We start from the raw sequence: 18,559 nt of genomic DNA, 5'->3' as shown, positions 1-18,559 counted from the left end.
TAATTATGTTCCATACCAACAACCAGAAACAGTAAACAAAGGTCATGCATTTTGCAATGAATGTAGACCCCTTCAAGTGTTCACATCATTGATATGACAAACAATATTATTAGGATTCACATAGATTTGTTCTCTATTTTGATAATTGTTGAAGGTTTGCGTTCCATTGATGTGCAACTTGTAAGTGATCAACAGCAGCACATTTACCTCTTCCAATTTAATATAATGCATTTGGTACTCATGATGTAGTCATTTCTACATTGGAGAAACCAAACACAAATTTTGCAGAACTCATCCACTTAGTCTGCAAGTGACCCGAGCTTCCAAATGCATGTTACTTCAATTTTCTACCTGTCTTTAGCCTTGTACACTGTTCCAACAAAACCCAACACAAGCTTGCACAATAGCATCAGATTTGCACAAAACAGTGCTCAGGATATTTAATTAAATTTAGCAGTTTAAAAAAAACAGCCTTTCTAGTTTGAACCAGAACTAGCCAATTAACTCTTTCTCCCTCTCCATGGATTCTACCCGACCTGCTGAGTTTTTCCACAATAGTGGTTTTACTTCATATTTCCAGCATTTGCAGTGTTTTGCTTCTTCAGCATTTACTGTTTGTGTTGTTTTTCTTTTCTGTGATCTTTCTCTCTCCTGCTTGCCACTCGTTCATCTATTTATATCAGATCATCTCTGATTAACAAGCCTTCACTACCCTCACTTGGCCAGCACCATCACCACTTGTGATTCAGTCTTTCCTGGTCTGTACCCTATCATAGATCGTTCCCAGGTCCTCTCCACCCCTTGCCTGCAAATTAGAAGACGCAAATTAAAAGATACAAGTACTCTCAGTATTTTCCGCTTCAAATCATATACATTTCCTATAGCTGTTATAACACATGCATCTTACACCAGTCTTCCACTCCACCATTTCTCTTAATACATAGTAAGAGGTTAGTTGATTGGAAACATACCATGTCTGTACTTAGACAGAGATTCATCTCAAAAACCCATGACTCTAGTATTAGTGTCTACAATCAAGTGGGTTTACTTGAATTGCTTTTCATATAGCAGTGCAATTTTTTAAATTAAGAAATAATGGTCTGCTAATCAGTATTACCTATCAGCGCAGTCAATTTTGGAAGTAGACCCACTTGGACCATCTTGTTCCGAAGCCCAGTGTCGAAGGAAAGGTTCAGCAGCAAGCGCAAAGTAATATTCAGAAGATCCTCATGCTCACAGGGCACCAACCTTGATAGCTTCTCAATGATGTTTAACTCTACCTGCAGATCAGCAGAGCAAAAATGATCAATATTGTTCTCTTATAAGAAATTCTTGACTCAGTGTTTCTGGCTTTTGTTATAAAGCAGACAATGCTATAAATACTCCGGAGGTCAAGCAGCATTTGTGTGAAATGAAACACATAACATTTCAGAACTGATCAAACTTAAACAATAGCAGTTTCTTCCTGGCATGCAGAGAATTTCTCGTATTTCATATTTTTTATTTCAGATTTCCAGTATCTGTAGCATTAAAACTTTTGCTGTCAGCAATTGAGGTTCTTTACTGTGCCCATTTAACAGCATGCCTCAGACTGATGTTTTGCTACAACTTGCTAAATCTTTCAAGGCTGCCTTTAGTTATAGAAACACAAAAGTTGTTTACACAGATGGATTTCACAAATACAAAGGAGCAATGGTAACAAAAGAATAGACAAATTATACACATTTAAATTCTTGTTGGTAGCCTACCGCAGGCAAAGACTGTGGCATCTGACATAGGGAAGTCAAGAATTTATTTCACAATATCTCCCTCCCACTTATTTTTCACCAGAACCCCACCAGCAATCAAAATGGTTTTAAAAATGCTTTTATTTTTCCAAAAAAATGCAGCATATTTATCTTCAGGTTCCAAGGATGCGCCAACTCTTCTGGATATACCAAAAGATTCGACTTTAATGACATAAAATGCAGTATTTACTGAGTAACTGTAGTTCTTTTACTCCATTTAGAACCGAATGTTTATTTCTAATGTTCAAAGTGTTTAATGTCATGAAACATTCAACAAAATTCTCTTCAAGTTTTGAAAATAGGTAATCTGCAGTGAAAGAAAACATATGTAACCTTTTACCATTTCTTATTGCACTACATTTCCAAATTTATTTCACTACAAAGGTGCAATATTAGCCTTCAAATTTGAGAAAGAATTGCCACGTCATCCGATTCAACAACCCACAAGTAGCTAACGTCTCACACTCAAAGATCAAATGTTTTGAGGAGAGAAGGTGACAAAAAAATTTACAATTTTAAGGTAAATAGTCAAGTCACTATATGGGCAACAAATCCTTTTAGTAATTAAATGCGAAAAAGAATTTTATTACAACTTATGTGGAATTTATGAATCTAAGGGTTTTGTAACAATAAAAAGGAAAAGTTTGTTTTGCAGAGCATTAAACTCCACAAAGAACTTAAATTATTCAGCATCCCACACTACGCCCTACTAAATGTTGAATGCCAATCAGGAACCTCAAGAAAGAACAGGAATTTCCACCCTGCCACCAGAATAAATGTGCTTAGTGAGAAACAGCCTGATGAGCTCAGCTATTTAGGAACAGTGAAAACTTAGTTTTGAAGCAATATATCATTTTGTTTTTAAAACTATCACTGTGAATGCTGGACTAGCTTCATATGCACAGTTATGTCACATCACATCTTGGACTGTTGAAACCCAAATCTGAATAATAAGTGGAAACCTTGATTGATCATCATGAACATATGAAAAATTTGTCAGATACATCACTTGTCAGCCAACCTGCATGGAAGTTTAACTTCTAATAAATCTAACCAAATTTATTTTTTTTATTTTGAATCTACATTCTTGACCAGTGATAATATCTGCACTTCCTATTATGACTCTTAATAAGAAATAAACAGAGTTCTTGTTCTAATAAACATCATTACTTAAAGATTTTTTTAGCTGCTTTACTGAGATTAGTTATATCACCAAAAATGGTAAAAAGACAAAAGTAACAACTAAGTATTGTGTGCCACTAAGCGTTAAATACATCTCTCCATTAAGTAAAACTGTACAATCTATCCAGTTACAATTCCAACAGAATGAAAGAATGGTTTGATCATCCTACTTTGACGTACACCGAGGGTGCAGAATCCTTTGTAATTTAAAGGCTTTGACCTCTAACCAGAAACTACAGTCAGATGCATTTTACAGTGGCGAGAAATAAAATAACACCAGATGTAATTTTTTAATTTGCTGTATTAGTGTACACTGTATAGACATCTACTCATAACCAGAAAGGAAACCAGCAGTAGGCTGACCTTGATCAGATGAATTTGCAGTATCTGTGGATATATTTCGGCCTACACTGAATTCTGTTTTTACAATCTATGAAGCATCGTCATCTAGGACCTTCCTTTAGCAAAGTCAAATACACTTTCAGCTCTGAGAAACAATTCCATGCTAAACCATCTAGATCCAATGTGAACATTAATTCTGAAATAATTTTCAACGACATGAAGTGTACCTAGAGCTCCCATACCATGGACAACTTCAAAAGGTTAAGCAAATTCCTTCTCGGACCAGTTCAATTCTTTTCAGCAGAGAGGGACAAATGTGCAGAATTTTTTTTTAGACACTGAATTTGTTTAACTATCTGAACTGCATGCATTATGCTAATGTTGAATTAACACTACAGAACTGTAAGTATCCAACACCAGTAATATATTTAATTTAATTTTTTTTTAGATGCTTCCATTTGATTTTACCAATGATCTATTTTAATTGAAGGATATCCATATTAAGAAAATGATTATTGTATGAATGATTCTGATCACTAAAGAGTGAATTTTCTTAATCACACCGCCACGAAACCACTGTTGGACACAAAATTACTTTCTGTATATTCGAAAGAAAACATTTTTGCTGTGCTGAAAGAAAACTGAGAAGACAGGGAGACATTGCAGGCTAGCAAGAGTTTTGAATAAAAGCAAACTTATTTTTTACCAACCAGCTACAGTTCTAATACATTCAATACCATAAGCAGTCAGCTTTCTTCATTGAACACTTTATACATGATCTAATTAAAAGAATTTTGGTGAGTTGCCCACTTTCAGCAAATTCATACCACGTGTACACAGGTGAGATGAAAAAGAAATCGAAAACTTGTGAGGACACCGCACATATGGGGGTCCATGTACACCTCATCTGGCTCTTAACGTGAAACATCTGCATGTCCAAATCACTTTTTCTGTAACTCATTTTCATCACTAAACAGTGCTTAATGTCTTTATAGGTTTTTCTTGATGCACAAGCATTAGGATAATGACAAAATGCATTTAAGAAAAGATGGATTTAATTACAATAAGGTTAAGATTTAGCACATCATTATAAAACGTTTAAAGTCTTCAGACAGTCATATGTAATCCCATACCAACTTTAAAATTTTAGTACCTCCAGGAAAACAAGTTGGATAGCAATCAATTATTTGTAATGTGCTTGTAATGATAAAACTTACAAAGGTTTAATAGGAAAAGTGCATTTAAGCCCCTTTCGTTAACATGCTACATACAAGATATAATTGAAATTTACTATTTTGGTTCTCAGTGGTAAGAAATTAAAATGGATACAAAACTGAATGAAAACCTCTCATCCAGCACTCCTGCCTGGTGCAGGCTCTGTTTGGCATATGCATGTTGGTGTACTACTAATTATATTGCCAGGTGATTAATTAGCTTTCAGTAAAAAACTACAAATGGGTCATTTTCTTCCATTAAAAATTTGTACAAAATCAACTCATGAAAGATTCCTTGATGGTAAATGGAAAAATATTAGAACTACTGAGCAAATTATTAAGATGCTTTCAGACAGACAACTGTCTTACTGATATTCTCAACAATTATTCATTTATGTAAGAATGGCACCATTATTCAACACTAAACAAAACTGCATTCGGAAAGGTAGCAAGATTTGAAACAACTGTTCATGTTGCAGCTTTGATGAATGCCTCTGTTACTCACATCTGATTACTTCCAGGTGTGACTTTTCAAAGACTTCCAAAGCTGATTAGCAAGTATGAAAAGCCTGGAAAATTTATGAGTTACATTAACATGTTTTTTTCCTCCAAACCCCTATCAAAAAAAGTCACATACATGTTTATTTAAAATTCAAACAAAAATGATATAATAGAGAAAAAAAAATCATAGTATTTTAGATAGAGTAAGATCTTTCGATACAACTATATCCTTGTACTAAAAGTTTATCTAGAACTACAGCACATTACACTTTGAAGAACAGTCCCAGCTTCATTAGCTCAACACCACAGATCATACACTGCCCAGTGCAGCGCTGATGCATACGATGCACAGAACTGTAAAGTCTCCAATTCGACTGTCTGAGTTTTGTTAAGCAACTCCTACAAAAAGCAAATGAATTGGAATTGGTTTCACCATTTCACTGAGTAAAAATGGGCAACCTAGTCACAATTACCATTCGAATATCTACCAGTGCAAGTTGCTATTAGAATTCCACTCAATTCATAAATGAATAGCACAATCCACATCCATCATTTTCCATGCATGATCACAAGAATCTCACAAAATGAGGTACTTGATGATTGCAAACAGCCAGAGATTAATACCAGCACTTATGGGGTGAAGGAAATAAGTCATGTCAGGTGTAACGATGGGATGTTATGTTTAAGTAACTGAACTGTTTGCCCAAGTTCTGAATCACTGATTCAGAGGCCAGAGCTGTATTCTACCAAGGAGGCAAGTAAAAAAAAGCTAGTCTCAGCAAATAGTAACCCTAAAAGTACCAAAACCAATATGCTTTAGGGGAGAAAATTCATCTCAACTCGTGGCCTACATGCAACTCCAACCTACCAGTTGATTCTGAACTGCCTCCTCTGTTCACAAGCAATTAGCAATAGACAATTAAATATTAGCACTGCCAGCTATGTCCACTTCTTGCAAAGGGGTAAATGTGATTTTGGAATCACCACTTTTTTATTTTACAAATTGAGATCTCAATATTGCTAAAAATCAATAGTTTCCTGAAAGTGGCAACACAAGTGGATCGGGCAGTAAAGGCGGCATACGGCATGCTTGCCTTTGTCGATCAGGACATCAAGTATAAAAGTTGGGTAGTCACATTGCAGCTGTATAAAACTTTGGTTAGGCCACAATTGGATTATTGTGTGCAATTCTGGTCACCACATTACTGGAGGCTTTGGAGAGGGTGCAGAAGAGGTTCACCAGGACACTCCCTGAATTAGAGGGTATCAGCTATAAGGAGAGGTTGAACAAACTTGAATTGCTTTTTCTGGAGCATCGGAGGCTGAGGAGCGACCTGATACAAGTATATATAAATTATGAGAGTATTAGATAGGGTAGATATGTCAAATACTCGAGGGTATAGGTTTAAGACGAGAAGGGGGAAGTTTAAAAGAGATTTGCAAAGCAAACTTTTTACACAGAGTGTGGTAGGTGCCTGGAACAAGCTGCCAAGGGAGGAGATAGAAACAAATATGATAGCAACATTTAAGAAGCACACAGACAGACACATGAACAGACAGGGAATAGAGGGATACGGACCATGTGAAGGCAGATGGGATTAGTTTAGGTTGGCATCATGGTCAGCACAGATATGATGGACCAAAGGGCTTGTTCCTGTGCTGTACTGTTCCATGTTATAATTCCAACAAACAGAAATTAAGATACTAATGTTGCTAGCCAGAAAAATTCCCTTTCTCTCTGCATCCTCTTAAAAAATCAATTAGATATCACTTACTGCATGGCATTTCCATAATTTGACCTCAAACCTGTACCTAGCAAGTTGACAAACAAGTAGTAATTACAAAGGGACATGAACCAATTTCACACTGTCATATAACATGCTTAAATAGGTGTTTAAATATAAAACCTGATTTCTTTTTGCATTTGTCATGGTTACTCTGGTTAACAGTGAGACATTTACTCTTTACTTTTCATTGCTTCTAAGTTTCCTATTTATGTTACTTGCCAATGTTTCTTCATATTTTTCTGCTCTGCATGGTCTAAAATTTAATTTTATAAATGAACATGTTACATATCTGTTGAAGTCTCATATTGCATAGTAAATTTTACTTGGTTTTAAGATTCGTAAATCCTGTACAATCTTGTCATATGAATTTGTAAAATCCCGCTTGCTCACGTAATCCAAATGTTCGACAAATTAAAAGCTAATCAGTACTATTTTGGGAAGTATGCAAAAGCAGAGGGACCCAAGATATAGTCATAAATACTTGAAAATGGCAGACCAAGCTGGTAAGACAGTTATGAAAGCATATGGGATACCTGTCAAATAAAAAAAAGTGCATTTCAAAACACTTCGCCAAAATTGTTTTTCAAAACTTGGACTATTTTTTGGAGAACAGTTGGTCACATCCTGATCTAAGAAAACATTCTGGCATGAGGTGAAAGACACATACAGTACCGGCCCAGACATTGTTTTAATTCATTCTCAGTTAACAGATGGAATTAGTGTAAATAACTACTTGAGAGTCAGTGCGAACTCATTTGGCCTTAGGGCCGGATTCTGAGCTGCATGACTCAATGAAATGTTAATGGAAAGAAGGACAGTTTTTGTTCATTCCAAAATGCTGGAAAGATTGATTGTCATGTTGAATCCCTTAATCAATCTGGTCTGCATACTCTCAACTTCACAATGACATCTGAAAATTCTAACTTCAATGTAATCATGCATCGTGATCACAATGCTTCTCTTAATTATCCGGTTGATGTACATAAACATTCTCAGAAACAATGCCCACGTACCATATCATTTTTGTTCTCTACAAATACACTAAGTTTTTTTAAGAAGGACATCACCAGGATCAGCAACTCAAAGTTTTCTCGATCGAGTGATTTCACAAGCATGTGGACAATATTCTTGTTCCTCATTTTGAGTTCAGTCCTCGTGTCTTCCGCCAAATTCAACAGAAGATAGAAAGCAACTAGGAAAGACCATAAAAAAAACTATTAGTTCAGAAAAATGGCACTGAAAAAATCTACGGGTGTCATATTACCATAAATAATTCTGGCTTAAATAAGTAATATAAACAGAACAGAATTATACATGCTAACAATTAAAAATAAATCATAAAATTAAACCAGTAATATTGAATATAAATAAATTCTCGCAAACAAGATTACACTTTAGATACTATTTATCTTAAACTTCAATGGAACTAACAAATTATTTTCAATTGCTTAATTGAGAATTATTCAGTTTCCCCTACAAACAGGAAAAAAAGTTTCCCCTCCCCAGCAATCCCATCATCCAACACCCCCACCCACCCTCCAAATCTTCCCCTCAATTTTGAGTTACCTCAGTTCATGCTATATCAACTTACTATTCTTAAGAAAATCATTGTGCAAATAAATAATTCTGCTGTAAAATCTGACTGAAAAAGATTCATAATACTCTCTACCTCTCAATAGTTGCTCCTGTTTGATAACTAAACCCTGATACTTCTTGTATGTTTTCTCATAGTCCTTCTTCAGGACTTGATTATCAGCATCATCTTCAAGTAAGGCTAAAGTTAAGGTACATTCATTTAAATGTTAGTTCCTTATTTATGATAAAATGTTCAATAAATCAAAAAAGTGGACACTGCTCTTCCAGAAAAGCTCTCATAATATGAAGATTTTCATAAACATTTACATTTAAGAAACCAAAGAATCTAATTTTACACATTGTATGAAAAAACGTTATTCAATGACTTTGAACAGAAGCATTTCCATGCTTCTGCAGTAGGCAAATTATGGCTACTGGCTGAAGATGAACCACAATACGGTACCAAACCACTACATCCCAATTTGACAGCAAGCAACTGGCCCTGATATGTTCCCTTTTGCCAAGGCTGCTTGCTTCCACCTCCATATCATACATTTCCACTCCTCCCTCACTCATCTGCTGCTGAAACCTTCATCTATGCCTTTGTTAACTCCAACCTCAACTCTGCTAATGCTCCTTCGGGCACATATCCACTTTGCAGCCATGGTAAACTTTCATTTAAAACTTGGCCACACATATCCTTATCCACATTGTGCAGCTTATCCTTATGACATGTGGTCACTGATCTCCTTCATATGTTCAAAGCCTTCCTTTGAAATGACCTCTCCTCCAGCCTGCAAGCTTCCAAGACTTCTGTGTTTTCCCAATTTGGCCTTTTGTAATATACTACAATTAGGGTTGTGCAAAGGCAAAAGTATATCATATGATATAATTTCAGAAATGTTGTTGCACAAGCCACCAAAGTTAGCTAGGAATTGATTGCTTTAAATAAAGGATGTTTTATTAGTGGATCTGTTATTTCGCTTAATTGAAAGCAGTGCCAAAGAGCTTAATCAGGATACACCGGCAACAAGGATAGTATGCTGCTGTAACTAAGCAGCTCTTATAGAAACAGATTCTCCTGGTACAGCAATGACAGCAGCCAATGGACATGGTAGATGCATTGGCAAGCTCAAGAATTATGACCAGTTTCAGCCATTTGACCTGAATATGCAACGGATGGAAGTGTTCAAGAGGGTAAATGATAACGTCAAAGCTCCAAGGAAGGATAGTAAGGAATGGAACAACACAGCCAAACATGAAAAGTGGAAGGTAATATTGTTGCTGGTAATAGGGCCAGTTGCACATTAAGTATTAATAATTCTGGCCGCTGTCTATAAGGAGTTTGTATGTTCTCCATGTCTGCGTGGGTTTCCTCCGGGTGCTCCAGTTTCCCCCCACATTCCAAAGACGTACCAGTTAGGAGCTGTGGGCATGCTATGTTGACACCGGAAGCGTGGTGATACTTGCGGGCTGCCCTCAAAACACTCTACGCAAAAGATGCATTTTACTGTGCGTTTCGATGTACATGTGACTAATAAAGATATCTTATAATTTATTAGTGCCTCGTACCACAGATGAAGTCTCTTTTGGGGACATAGCAAAGACCTTGAAAAGAGTCTTCAGAGCCAGCGTCTTCAGAGATTTGAGAGTTACAAGTTTGGAAGAAATGGTTGGCAAATGTGGTCAGGCTATACACTAGCAGAATGGTGCAATTTCCAGATTGGGTGCTAGGGAATCACTTCGTGTACTGATTCACAAATTACAGAAGTAAAGCAAAAGTATTTAACGTGCTGAGCTTAACCTTTAAGGCACCATTTAGAAAAGCCAGTATTGAGTCAGAGCATGGAAACATGTCCTTCAGCCCAACTGGTCCATGCCGACCAAGATGCCCATCCAAGCTAGTCCTATTTGCCAGCGTTTGGCCCAAAACCTTCTGAACCTTTCCTATCCATGTACCTGTCCAACTGTCTTTCAAAAGTTGTTATTTCACCTGCCTTAGCTGCTCTCCTGTGGCAGCTCATTCCATATACATACCACCTTCTATGTAAAAAAAAAGCTGCCGCTCAAGTTCCTATTAAGTATTTCCCCCCTACCTTAAACCTATGCCCTCTAGTTCTTAATTCCTCAACCCTGGGAAAAAGACTGAGTGCATTTGCCCTCTCTATGCCCCGCAATCTTATGCACCGCTTTATGATCACCCTCAGTCTCCTACGCTCCAAGGAAAAAAGTCCTAATCTGTCTAACATCTCCCTATAAATCAGCCCCTTGAGTCCTGGCAACATCTTCATAAATCTTTTCTGTACTCTTTCCAGTTCAATAGCATCTTTCCTATAGCAGGGCAACCAAAACTGAACACAATACTTCAAGTGCAGCCTCCCCAGCATCTTGTACAAACTGCACAACTGCTCCTAACCAATGAAGGGGTCAGGAAAAAAGATTGATGGCTACCTTGCTTTTGTAAGTGTTTTAAAAGTTTTTTCTAACTAGTCGAGTGGGGGCTGGACTGCGCAGGCGCGGCGCGGGCAGCTTAAAAAAGCAAACAGCCTATAGAGTGGGCAGCAGAGTGAGAGGCAGCAGAGTGGTCGGGCTTTGGCTCAAGGGGCTTTGGCGTGAAGGGGCAAGGAGGGTAAGTAGCTGGTAAGTAGGTAAAGGTTTACCTGTTGTCTATTATAGATTTGTAGGTGGGATTAACTAGGGGGAAAAAAGGTAGTCAGATGGAGGACATGGTCATATGCTGCAGCTGTTTGATGTGGGAACTCGTGGAACTTGCTGCGGTCCAAGATGGCCACATCTGCAGTAAGTGCTTGAGGCTGGAGGAACTTCGGCTCGGAGTTGATGAGCTGGAGTCGCAGCTACAAACACTGCACAGCATAAGGGAGGGAGAGAGTTATGAAAACATGGTCCATCAGGTGACAGTCACCCCCCTTAGAGCAGGTACGCCTGAGGTTCAGGATGCAGATAGAATGGTGACTGTCAGGGGAGGGAAGAGGAAGAAGTAGTCAGGCAGGCAGACAGAGCAGGGCACCCCGGAGGCTGTTCTCCTCAGTAACAGGTTTTCCGCCTTGGAGGCTGTTGAGGGGGATGACCTGCAGGGGCCTAGCTGCAGTAACCAGGTCTCTGGCACTGGGACTGGTACTGCTGCTCAGAAGGGAAGGGTGGGAAAGAGACATGTGGTAGTGATAGGGGACTTGATAGTCAGGGAAACAGATAGGAGGTTCTGTGGCAGTGAGTATGAACCCCGGATGGTATGTTGCCTCCCAGGTGCCAGGGTCCGGGACGTCACTGATCGGGTCCACAGGATTCTTGAGCGGGAGGGAGAGCAGCCAGAAGTTGTGGTCCATGTTGGCACCAATGACATAGGTAGGAAGGGGGATGAGGTCCTGAAGACTGAGTTCAGGGAGCTAGGCAGAAGACTGAGGAACAGGACCTCAAGGGTAGCAATCTCGGGATTGCTGCCAGTGCAGTGTGATAGTGAAGGCAGGGACAGGAGGAGGTGGCAGATAAATGCGTGGCTGAGAAGTTGGTGCAGGAGTGAGGGTTTTAGATTTCTGGATCATTGGGATCTCTTCTTGGGAAGGTGGGACCTGTACCCGAGAGGACGGGTTACACCCGAACTAGAAGGGGGCCAATATCCTTGCAGCTAGGTTTGCTAGGGTGGTTCGGGAGGGTTTAAACTAGTTTGTGAGGGGGAAGGGAACCGGAGGAGTAGGTCAGAGGAAGAAGGGGATGGGGAAAAGTTAGATCAAACAGGTAGAGGGGCTTTGGGGAAGGAGAAGCAGAATACAGGCTATAAAAGTAGTAAGGTAGATGGACTGAAGTGTGTTTACTTAAATGCAAGAAGCGTCAGGAATAAGGGAGATGAACTGAGGGCTTGGATAAGTATGGGGGACTATGATATTGTGGCTATTACTGAGACGTGGCTGACGTCAGGGCAGGAGTGGATATTGAATATTCCTGGTTTTTGGTGTTTTAAGAGGGATAGGGAAGGGGGGAGAAGAGGAGGAGGGGTGGCGATACTGGTCAGGGACACTGTTATGGCTGTGGAAAGGATGGATGTTGTAGAAGGATCATCTCGAGAGTCCGTATGGGTGGAAGTAAGGAACAAGAAAGGAGCAGTTACTCTACTAGGAGTATTCTACAGGCCCCCCGGTAGCAGTAGAGATATAGAGGAGAAGGTTGGCAGGCAGTGTTTGGAGAGAAGCAAAAATAACAGGGTTGTTATAATGGGAGACTTCAACTTCCCAAATATAGACTGGAACCTGCTTAGTGCCAAAGGTTTAGATGGGACGGAATTTGTTAAATGCGTCTAGGAGGGATTCCTGACGCAGTATGTCGACAGGCCGACTAGAGGGAATGCCATGCTAGATCTAGTTTTAGGAAAAGAACCGGGACAGGTGAAGGATCTATTGGTGGGTATGCATTTGGGGGACAGTGACCATTGCTCCATAACCTTTAAAATTGTCATGGACAGGGACAGGTGCAGAGAGGACAAGAAGATATTTAATTGGGGAAGGGCGAACTATGAGGCTATAAGGAGAGAACTTGGGAGTGTAAATTGGGATGTCCTTTTTGAAGGGAAATGTACCATGGAGATGTGGTCGATGTTCAGGGATCTTATGCAGGATGTTAGGGATAAATATGTCCCGGTGAGGCAGAGAAGGAATGGCAGGGTGAAGAAACCGTGAGTGACGAGAGAGGTGGAACGACTAGTTAGGGAGAAGAAGGTAGCATACATAAGGTACAAGCAGCAAGGTTCAGACAGGGCCCGTGAGGAATATAGAGTAGCTAGGAAGGAACTTAAGAAAGGGCTGAGGAGAGCTAGAAGGGGACATGAGGTGGTGTTGGCTAGTAGGGTTAAGGAAAATCCCAAGGCCTTTTTCACATACGTGAAGGGTAGGAGGATGGCTAGGGTAAAGGTAGGTCCGATTAAAGACAAAGGTGGGAGAATGTGCCTGGAGGCAGTGGAAGTGGGAGAAGTTCTCAATGAATACTTCTCTTCGGCATTCACCAAGGAGAGGGGTCTTGATGACGCGGAAGGGAGTGCTGGTAAGGATAATGTTCTCGAGGTTGTAGATATCAAGAGAGAGGATGTGTTGAAGTTGTTAAATAATATCAAGACAGATAAATCTCGGGGGCCTGACGGGATTTTCCCCAGGCTGCTTCGAGAGGCGAGGGAGGAGATTGTTGAACCGCTGGTAAGGATCTTTGAGTCCTCGTTGTCCACGGGGATGGTGCTGGAGGATTGGAGGGTGGCAAATGTTGTCCCCTTGTTCAAAAAAGGTAGTAGGGATAGTCCAGGGCATTACAGACGTCTGTGGTGGGTAAGCTGTTAGGAAGGATTCTAAGGGATAGGATCTATGAACACCTAGAGAATCATGGACTGATTAGGGACAGCCAGCATGGCTTTGTGAAGGGAAGATCTTGCCTCACAAGCCTGATAGAGTTCTTTGAGGAGGTGACGAGGAAGATTGAGGAGGGTAGTGCAGCGGATGTGGTCTATATGGATTTTAGTAAGGCGTTTGATAAGGTTCCTCATGGTAGGCTTCTTCAGAAGGTCAGAGGCCAAGGGATCCAGGGTAGCTTGGCTGTGTGGATTAGGAATTGGCTTGCCTGTAGAAAGCAGAGGGTTGTGGTGGAGGGAGTGCCCTCGGGTTGGAGGGCAGTGACTAGTGGTGTCCCACAGGGATCGGTTCTGGGACCTCTACTTTTTGTGATATTTATAGATGACTTAGATTGAGGGGGTGGAAGGCTGGGTTAGTAAGTTTGCGGATGACACTAAGATCGACGGTGTTGTGGATAGTGTGGAGGGCTGTCAGAACTTAGAGGGATATTGATAGGATGCAGAGCTGGGTTGACAAGTGGCAGATGGAGTTCAATCCGGAGAAGTGTGAGGTGGTACACTTTGGAAGGACAAACTCCAGGGCAGAGTACAGGGTAAATGGAAAGGTACTTGGCAGTGTAGAGGAGCAGTGGGATCTGGGGGTTCATATTCACAGTTCACTGAAAGTTGCTTCACAGGTGGATAGAGCAGTTAAGAAGGCCTATGGGATGTTAGCTTTCATAAATCGTGGGATTGAGTTTAAGAGCCGCGAAGTGATGATGCAGCTTTACAAAACTCTAGTTAGACCACACTTAGAGTACTGTGTTCAGTTCTGGTCGCCGCATGATAGGAAGGATGTAGAGGCGTTGGAGAGGGTGCAGAGGAGATTTACCAGGATGCTGCCTGGATTAGAGCATATGGAATATGAGGAGAGGCTTAAGGTGCTAGGGCTTTATTCACTGGAAAGGAGGAGGATGAGAGGAGACATGATAGAGGTATATAAAATATTGAGAGGAATAGATAGAGTAGACAGTCAGCACCTCCTTCCCAGGGCACCAATGCTCAAGACGAGAGGGCATGGCTTTAAGGTTATGGGTGGGAGGTTCAGGGGAGATGTCAGGGGGAGGTTTTTCACCCAGAGAGTGGTTGGTGCATGGAATGCACTGCCTGGGGTGGTGGTGGAGGCAGATACATTGGACTGGTTCAAGAGTTTGTTGGATAGGCATATGGAGGAATGTGAGATAGAGGGATATGCGGGAGGAAAGGGTTAGATAGTGTGAGGGTGGTTTGATGGATGGCACAACATGGTGGGCCGAAGGGCCTGTTTTGTGCTGTATGGTTCTATGGTACCATTCCATTACCTGAGACAACATGAGAAAGTATCACCTGGGCTGGGAGTAAAGGAAAGACACATGGTCCTCTATTCAAAGCTGGTGTGTCAATTATGGTAAGTGCAGCATTGCACTGCGGCAATTGCAAATAGAATTTGTCAACAGGCCACCGAAAGAAGAACCTGATACTGAAGTACAAACTAAACACATATACAAAACCCTTCTGAGAAGAGGTAAGCTGGAAGTTTGTTAATTGTAAAGGTCCATTGTGTTAAGCAGATCAAGAAAAACATGGAGACAAGAAATTTTGCAGATGCTGGCATCTGGAGCAATACACAAAAAGTGCTGGAGAAACTCAGGTCAGGCAGCATCCATGGAGGGAAAGAAACGTTTCAGGCCGAGACACGAAACATGAAAAGGTGTGGTTGCACAGCAAAGAATGGGAATATGATATCCCCACAGCAAGTTGGTAATGCAAGTTGGCCATATGAACAAAAATAAAGTATTTTATGTGACACAAAAGAATATTAAAAGCATTCTTCAAGAGACAGGGATCTGCAAGGCACTCTGCTTGAATATCTGATGTCAAGGACTAAGTACTTGCCTGTTTTGATGCGTGACAACTAAAACAAAAATTGCACTGCAACAGCAGTGAGATACTAGGGCAGACTACACTACATCATTGAAAAATAAACCCGAAAAGATAACAAGTAGACCAGATAATCTGACCAGGTTGAGATCCTAAAAAGAACAGCAGCTCTGAGTCATTTGGATTTACAATTTTACTTATCTGGAATCCTCAAAAGCAAGCAATGCAGATAAAAAGTCTTTAATCTGTCTGAATAGTAGGAGTGAGCCAGAACACAAGACTTTCAGGATGAGGGTTGTGCCATCATAATATCCACAGATAAGATGGAATGTAAAAGGCTGGCAGTGAGCACCAAAGAGATCATTTCAACCGTATCTGACACAGACAATGTTGATGTTGAAGATAACGATGCACATGTTTTGGGAATGCTTTTGTTTTCTTTAAAGGAAGGTTCTGAAAGGCCTGGATCAAGCAGAGATTGAACTGGATGCATTAAGAGAGGACTGTATGGCAACACAGAGTTCAAAAGTTTTGTAGATCCTGCAAGAAATGCCAGAATAGGCATGGACTTACTGGTCTACTACAGACCATAAGACACAGGAGCAGAATTGGGCCATTCGACCTATTGAGTCTACTCCGCCTTTCGAACATGGCCGATTTATTTTTCCCTCTCAAACCCATTCTCCTGCCTTCCTCCTGTAACGTTCAACACCCTTACTAATCAAGAACCTATCAACCTATACCCAATAACTCTGCCTCCACAGCAGTCTGTGGCAATGAATTCCACAAATTCACCACCCTCTGGCTAAAGAAATTCCCCCTCATCTCTGTTCCAAAGGGACATCCTTCTATTCTGAGGCTCTGCCCTCTGGTCTTTGACTCTCCCACTACCGGACAAAATGTGAGGAGAGACCAAAACCAGTTATAGCAGGATTGCCAGCAAATGGAAACAATTCAGAGAGAGAAAAATCAGAGGAGACGACTTCCTCACTTCAAATGCTGCAACAGAAAATAAATCTGGTTTCCACAGGGAGTCAAGCGTGGAAGTCAGAGTGAAAGGAGAGTCCTAACAACAATTACAAGTTCTATTTTAGTTGTGTTCATTACCTAATAATGTAACAAATACAATGCGCAATTGTCATTACTATAGTGCCTAGTGTTATTGGCCTGTGTCAAAAATTAATGTTAATCTTTGATGTTTAGAAAATATGCATTACTATATTCTATTACTTACTTATTGGGACAATTATTTTAAGGGAACAACTGTAGCATAGGATATTGGCTCAGATAATATGAGGTCTATCAGAAGAGGTAACATACGGGAAATGGATACTTCAAAAATGGATTGATGAATTTTAAAGTTGTGAAGACTTGAGGTTGACTATTTGCATGCTTAGTTAGATTCCTAAGTGTATATATAGCCCTGCAAAAAACAAATGTCATACAAGTATTAATTAATGGCTTAATTTTATAATAATAACTGAAAGCTTACATTAGTTTATTACTTTTGTTTAATAAGGCAAGAGTGGTATAAATGAGTTACCTTGAAGAAATGAGTATACCATGTGATATAAGTGTAAATCCATTATTGTACCAACCACTTTGGTTTGGTGGGACTGCCTTCAATAAAGAATATTTTGTTACCAGCTATACTTGTTATTTTAGTTCATAAGCCACCCAAAAGAATCTAGACACCACCTTAATCTTATTCACTTTGCCACTTTCAGCTGCAAAGCTTCTAAACTCCACAACTTCCCCCCTAAATCTCATTGATTGCCCACCTCTGTCCTCTCTTAAGATGCTCCTTAAAATCTATAATATAGCTTGCCTGTCAGACTTTTTTTGATAACATTCTGACATCTTACTATATTGAAGGCACTATAGAACTGCAAGTTTGTGTTCATCCAGATTTTGTGGTCTTTAAGCCTCTCAGGTTTAAGATTAGAAAAATAGTAGCTACTGAAATGGAAGTAGGAACAGTGATAATTCTGGTGGGAAAAAGTGAAGTGGTCAAAGGCCATTTTGTTAGTGTCAGAGACAACAGTTTGCAGAGAAATATCAAACTTTGGTGTGGTAATCATATGGGTAAGAGATTTAATCTCAAGGGTTGGACTGAAGGAGAACATAAGCACAAGTAATTCAGAGCAGAAAGCTCTGAATTTACACAAAAATTTAAGTTTAACTTATCCAAGATGAGAAATTACTCAAAGTGGACGTTAAATGAAAAGAGATGATAGGACTTGGGATTGCCTTTTAGTAAAAAAGTAAGTTTAAGCTTAAGGGTTGGGTGGTGGGGGGGGGGGGGGGTAAGGGTAGGGTGTCACTTTTTCAGGCATGTGAAACATTAAGTAAACAATAGAGTGTTTTATAACTATAATTATAGATTCATCTGCAACAGATCAGTAACAGTAGTGGTACAAATTAAATAACTAAACGTTTGCTTTTTAAACTGGCTAATCCCTGAATCATTGAAAGCAAGTTCATTTTTTCCTGTTTTCTTACTCTTAATCAATGAAATCCAGTATATTTTTAGAATTAACAGAACTTCATTTCGAAATGGAGAAAAACGTTGTGGTGTGAACAATTATTGTGGTATGGCAATTATTTAGGAAAATTCAAGTTAAATGAAACGAATTTGTTGTTGTTAGATTTTGTTACACTGTGAAAGGATATCTACTTTCTTCTTTTTATGAAGTTCTTCTTGCCATAGGTCATGTCTTTTCAATTCATGGTCGATAATGTTCATGCAGAGAGCACCAATTTTATAGTGAGTGATTAGTCCGTGAAATTGAGAAAAACTGAAAGACACAGGAGAGATTCAGTCTAATGCAACAATGGTGTATCAAATACAACAAAAACATTAATATAAAATATGCATCATAGGATTATGAAAGTTAAAAGACAGTGAAACAATGTAATTTCAAATAC

General features: G+C 39.7%; 1 protein-coding gene across 1 annotated transcript in view; it reads right to left on the bottom strand.

The window, feature by feature from the left end:
- kifap3a (kinesin-associated protein 3a) overlaps positions 1 to 18,559 on the bottom strand; it is a 157,850-nt gene that overhangs the window by 103,483 nt on the left and 35,808 nt on the right. Inside the window, exons 7-10 of the mRNA XM_052011585.1 lie at positions 18,305 to 18,429; positions 8,483 to 8,581; positions 7,827 to 8,005; positions 1,118 to 1,280 (exon numbers count right to left, since the gene is read on the bottom strand). Of these exons, the coding sequence (XP_051867545.1) occupies positions 1,118 to 1,280; positions 7,827 to 8,005; positions 8,483 to 8,581; positions 18,305 to 18,429 (566 nt within the window). The remainder of the gene's footprint in view (positions 1 to 1,117; positions 1,281 to 7,826; positions 8,006 to 8,482; positions 8,582 to 18,304; positions 18,430 to 18,559) is intronic.

This window comes from Pristis pectinata, chromosome 3, assembly GCF_009764475.1.
Source record: "Pristis pectinata isolate sPriPec2 chromosome 3, sPriPec2.1.pri, whole genome shotgun sequence".
In the NCBI taxonomy this organism is placed as follows: domain Eukaryota; kingdom Metazoa; phylum Chordata; class Chondrichthyes; order Rhinopristiformes; family Pristidae; genus Pristis; species Pristis pectinata.
Note: the sequence above shows the minus strand (reverse complement) of the source record. Positions and strands in the feature narration are given on the sequence as shown.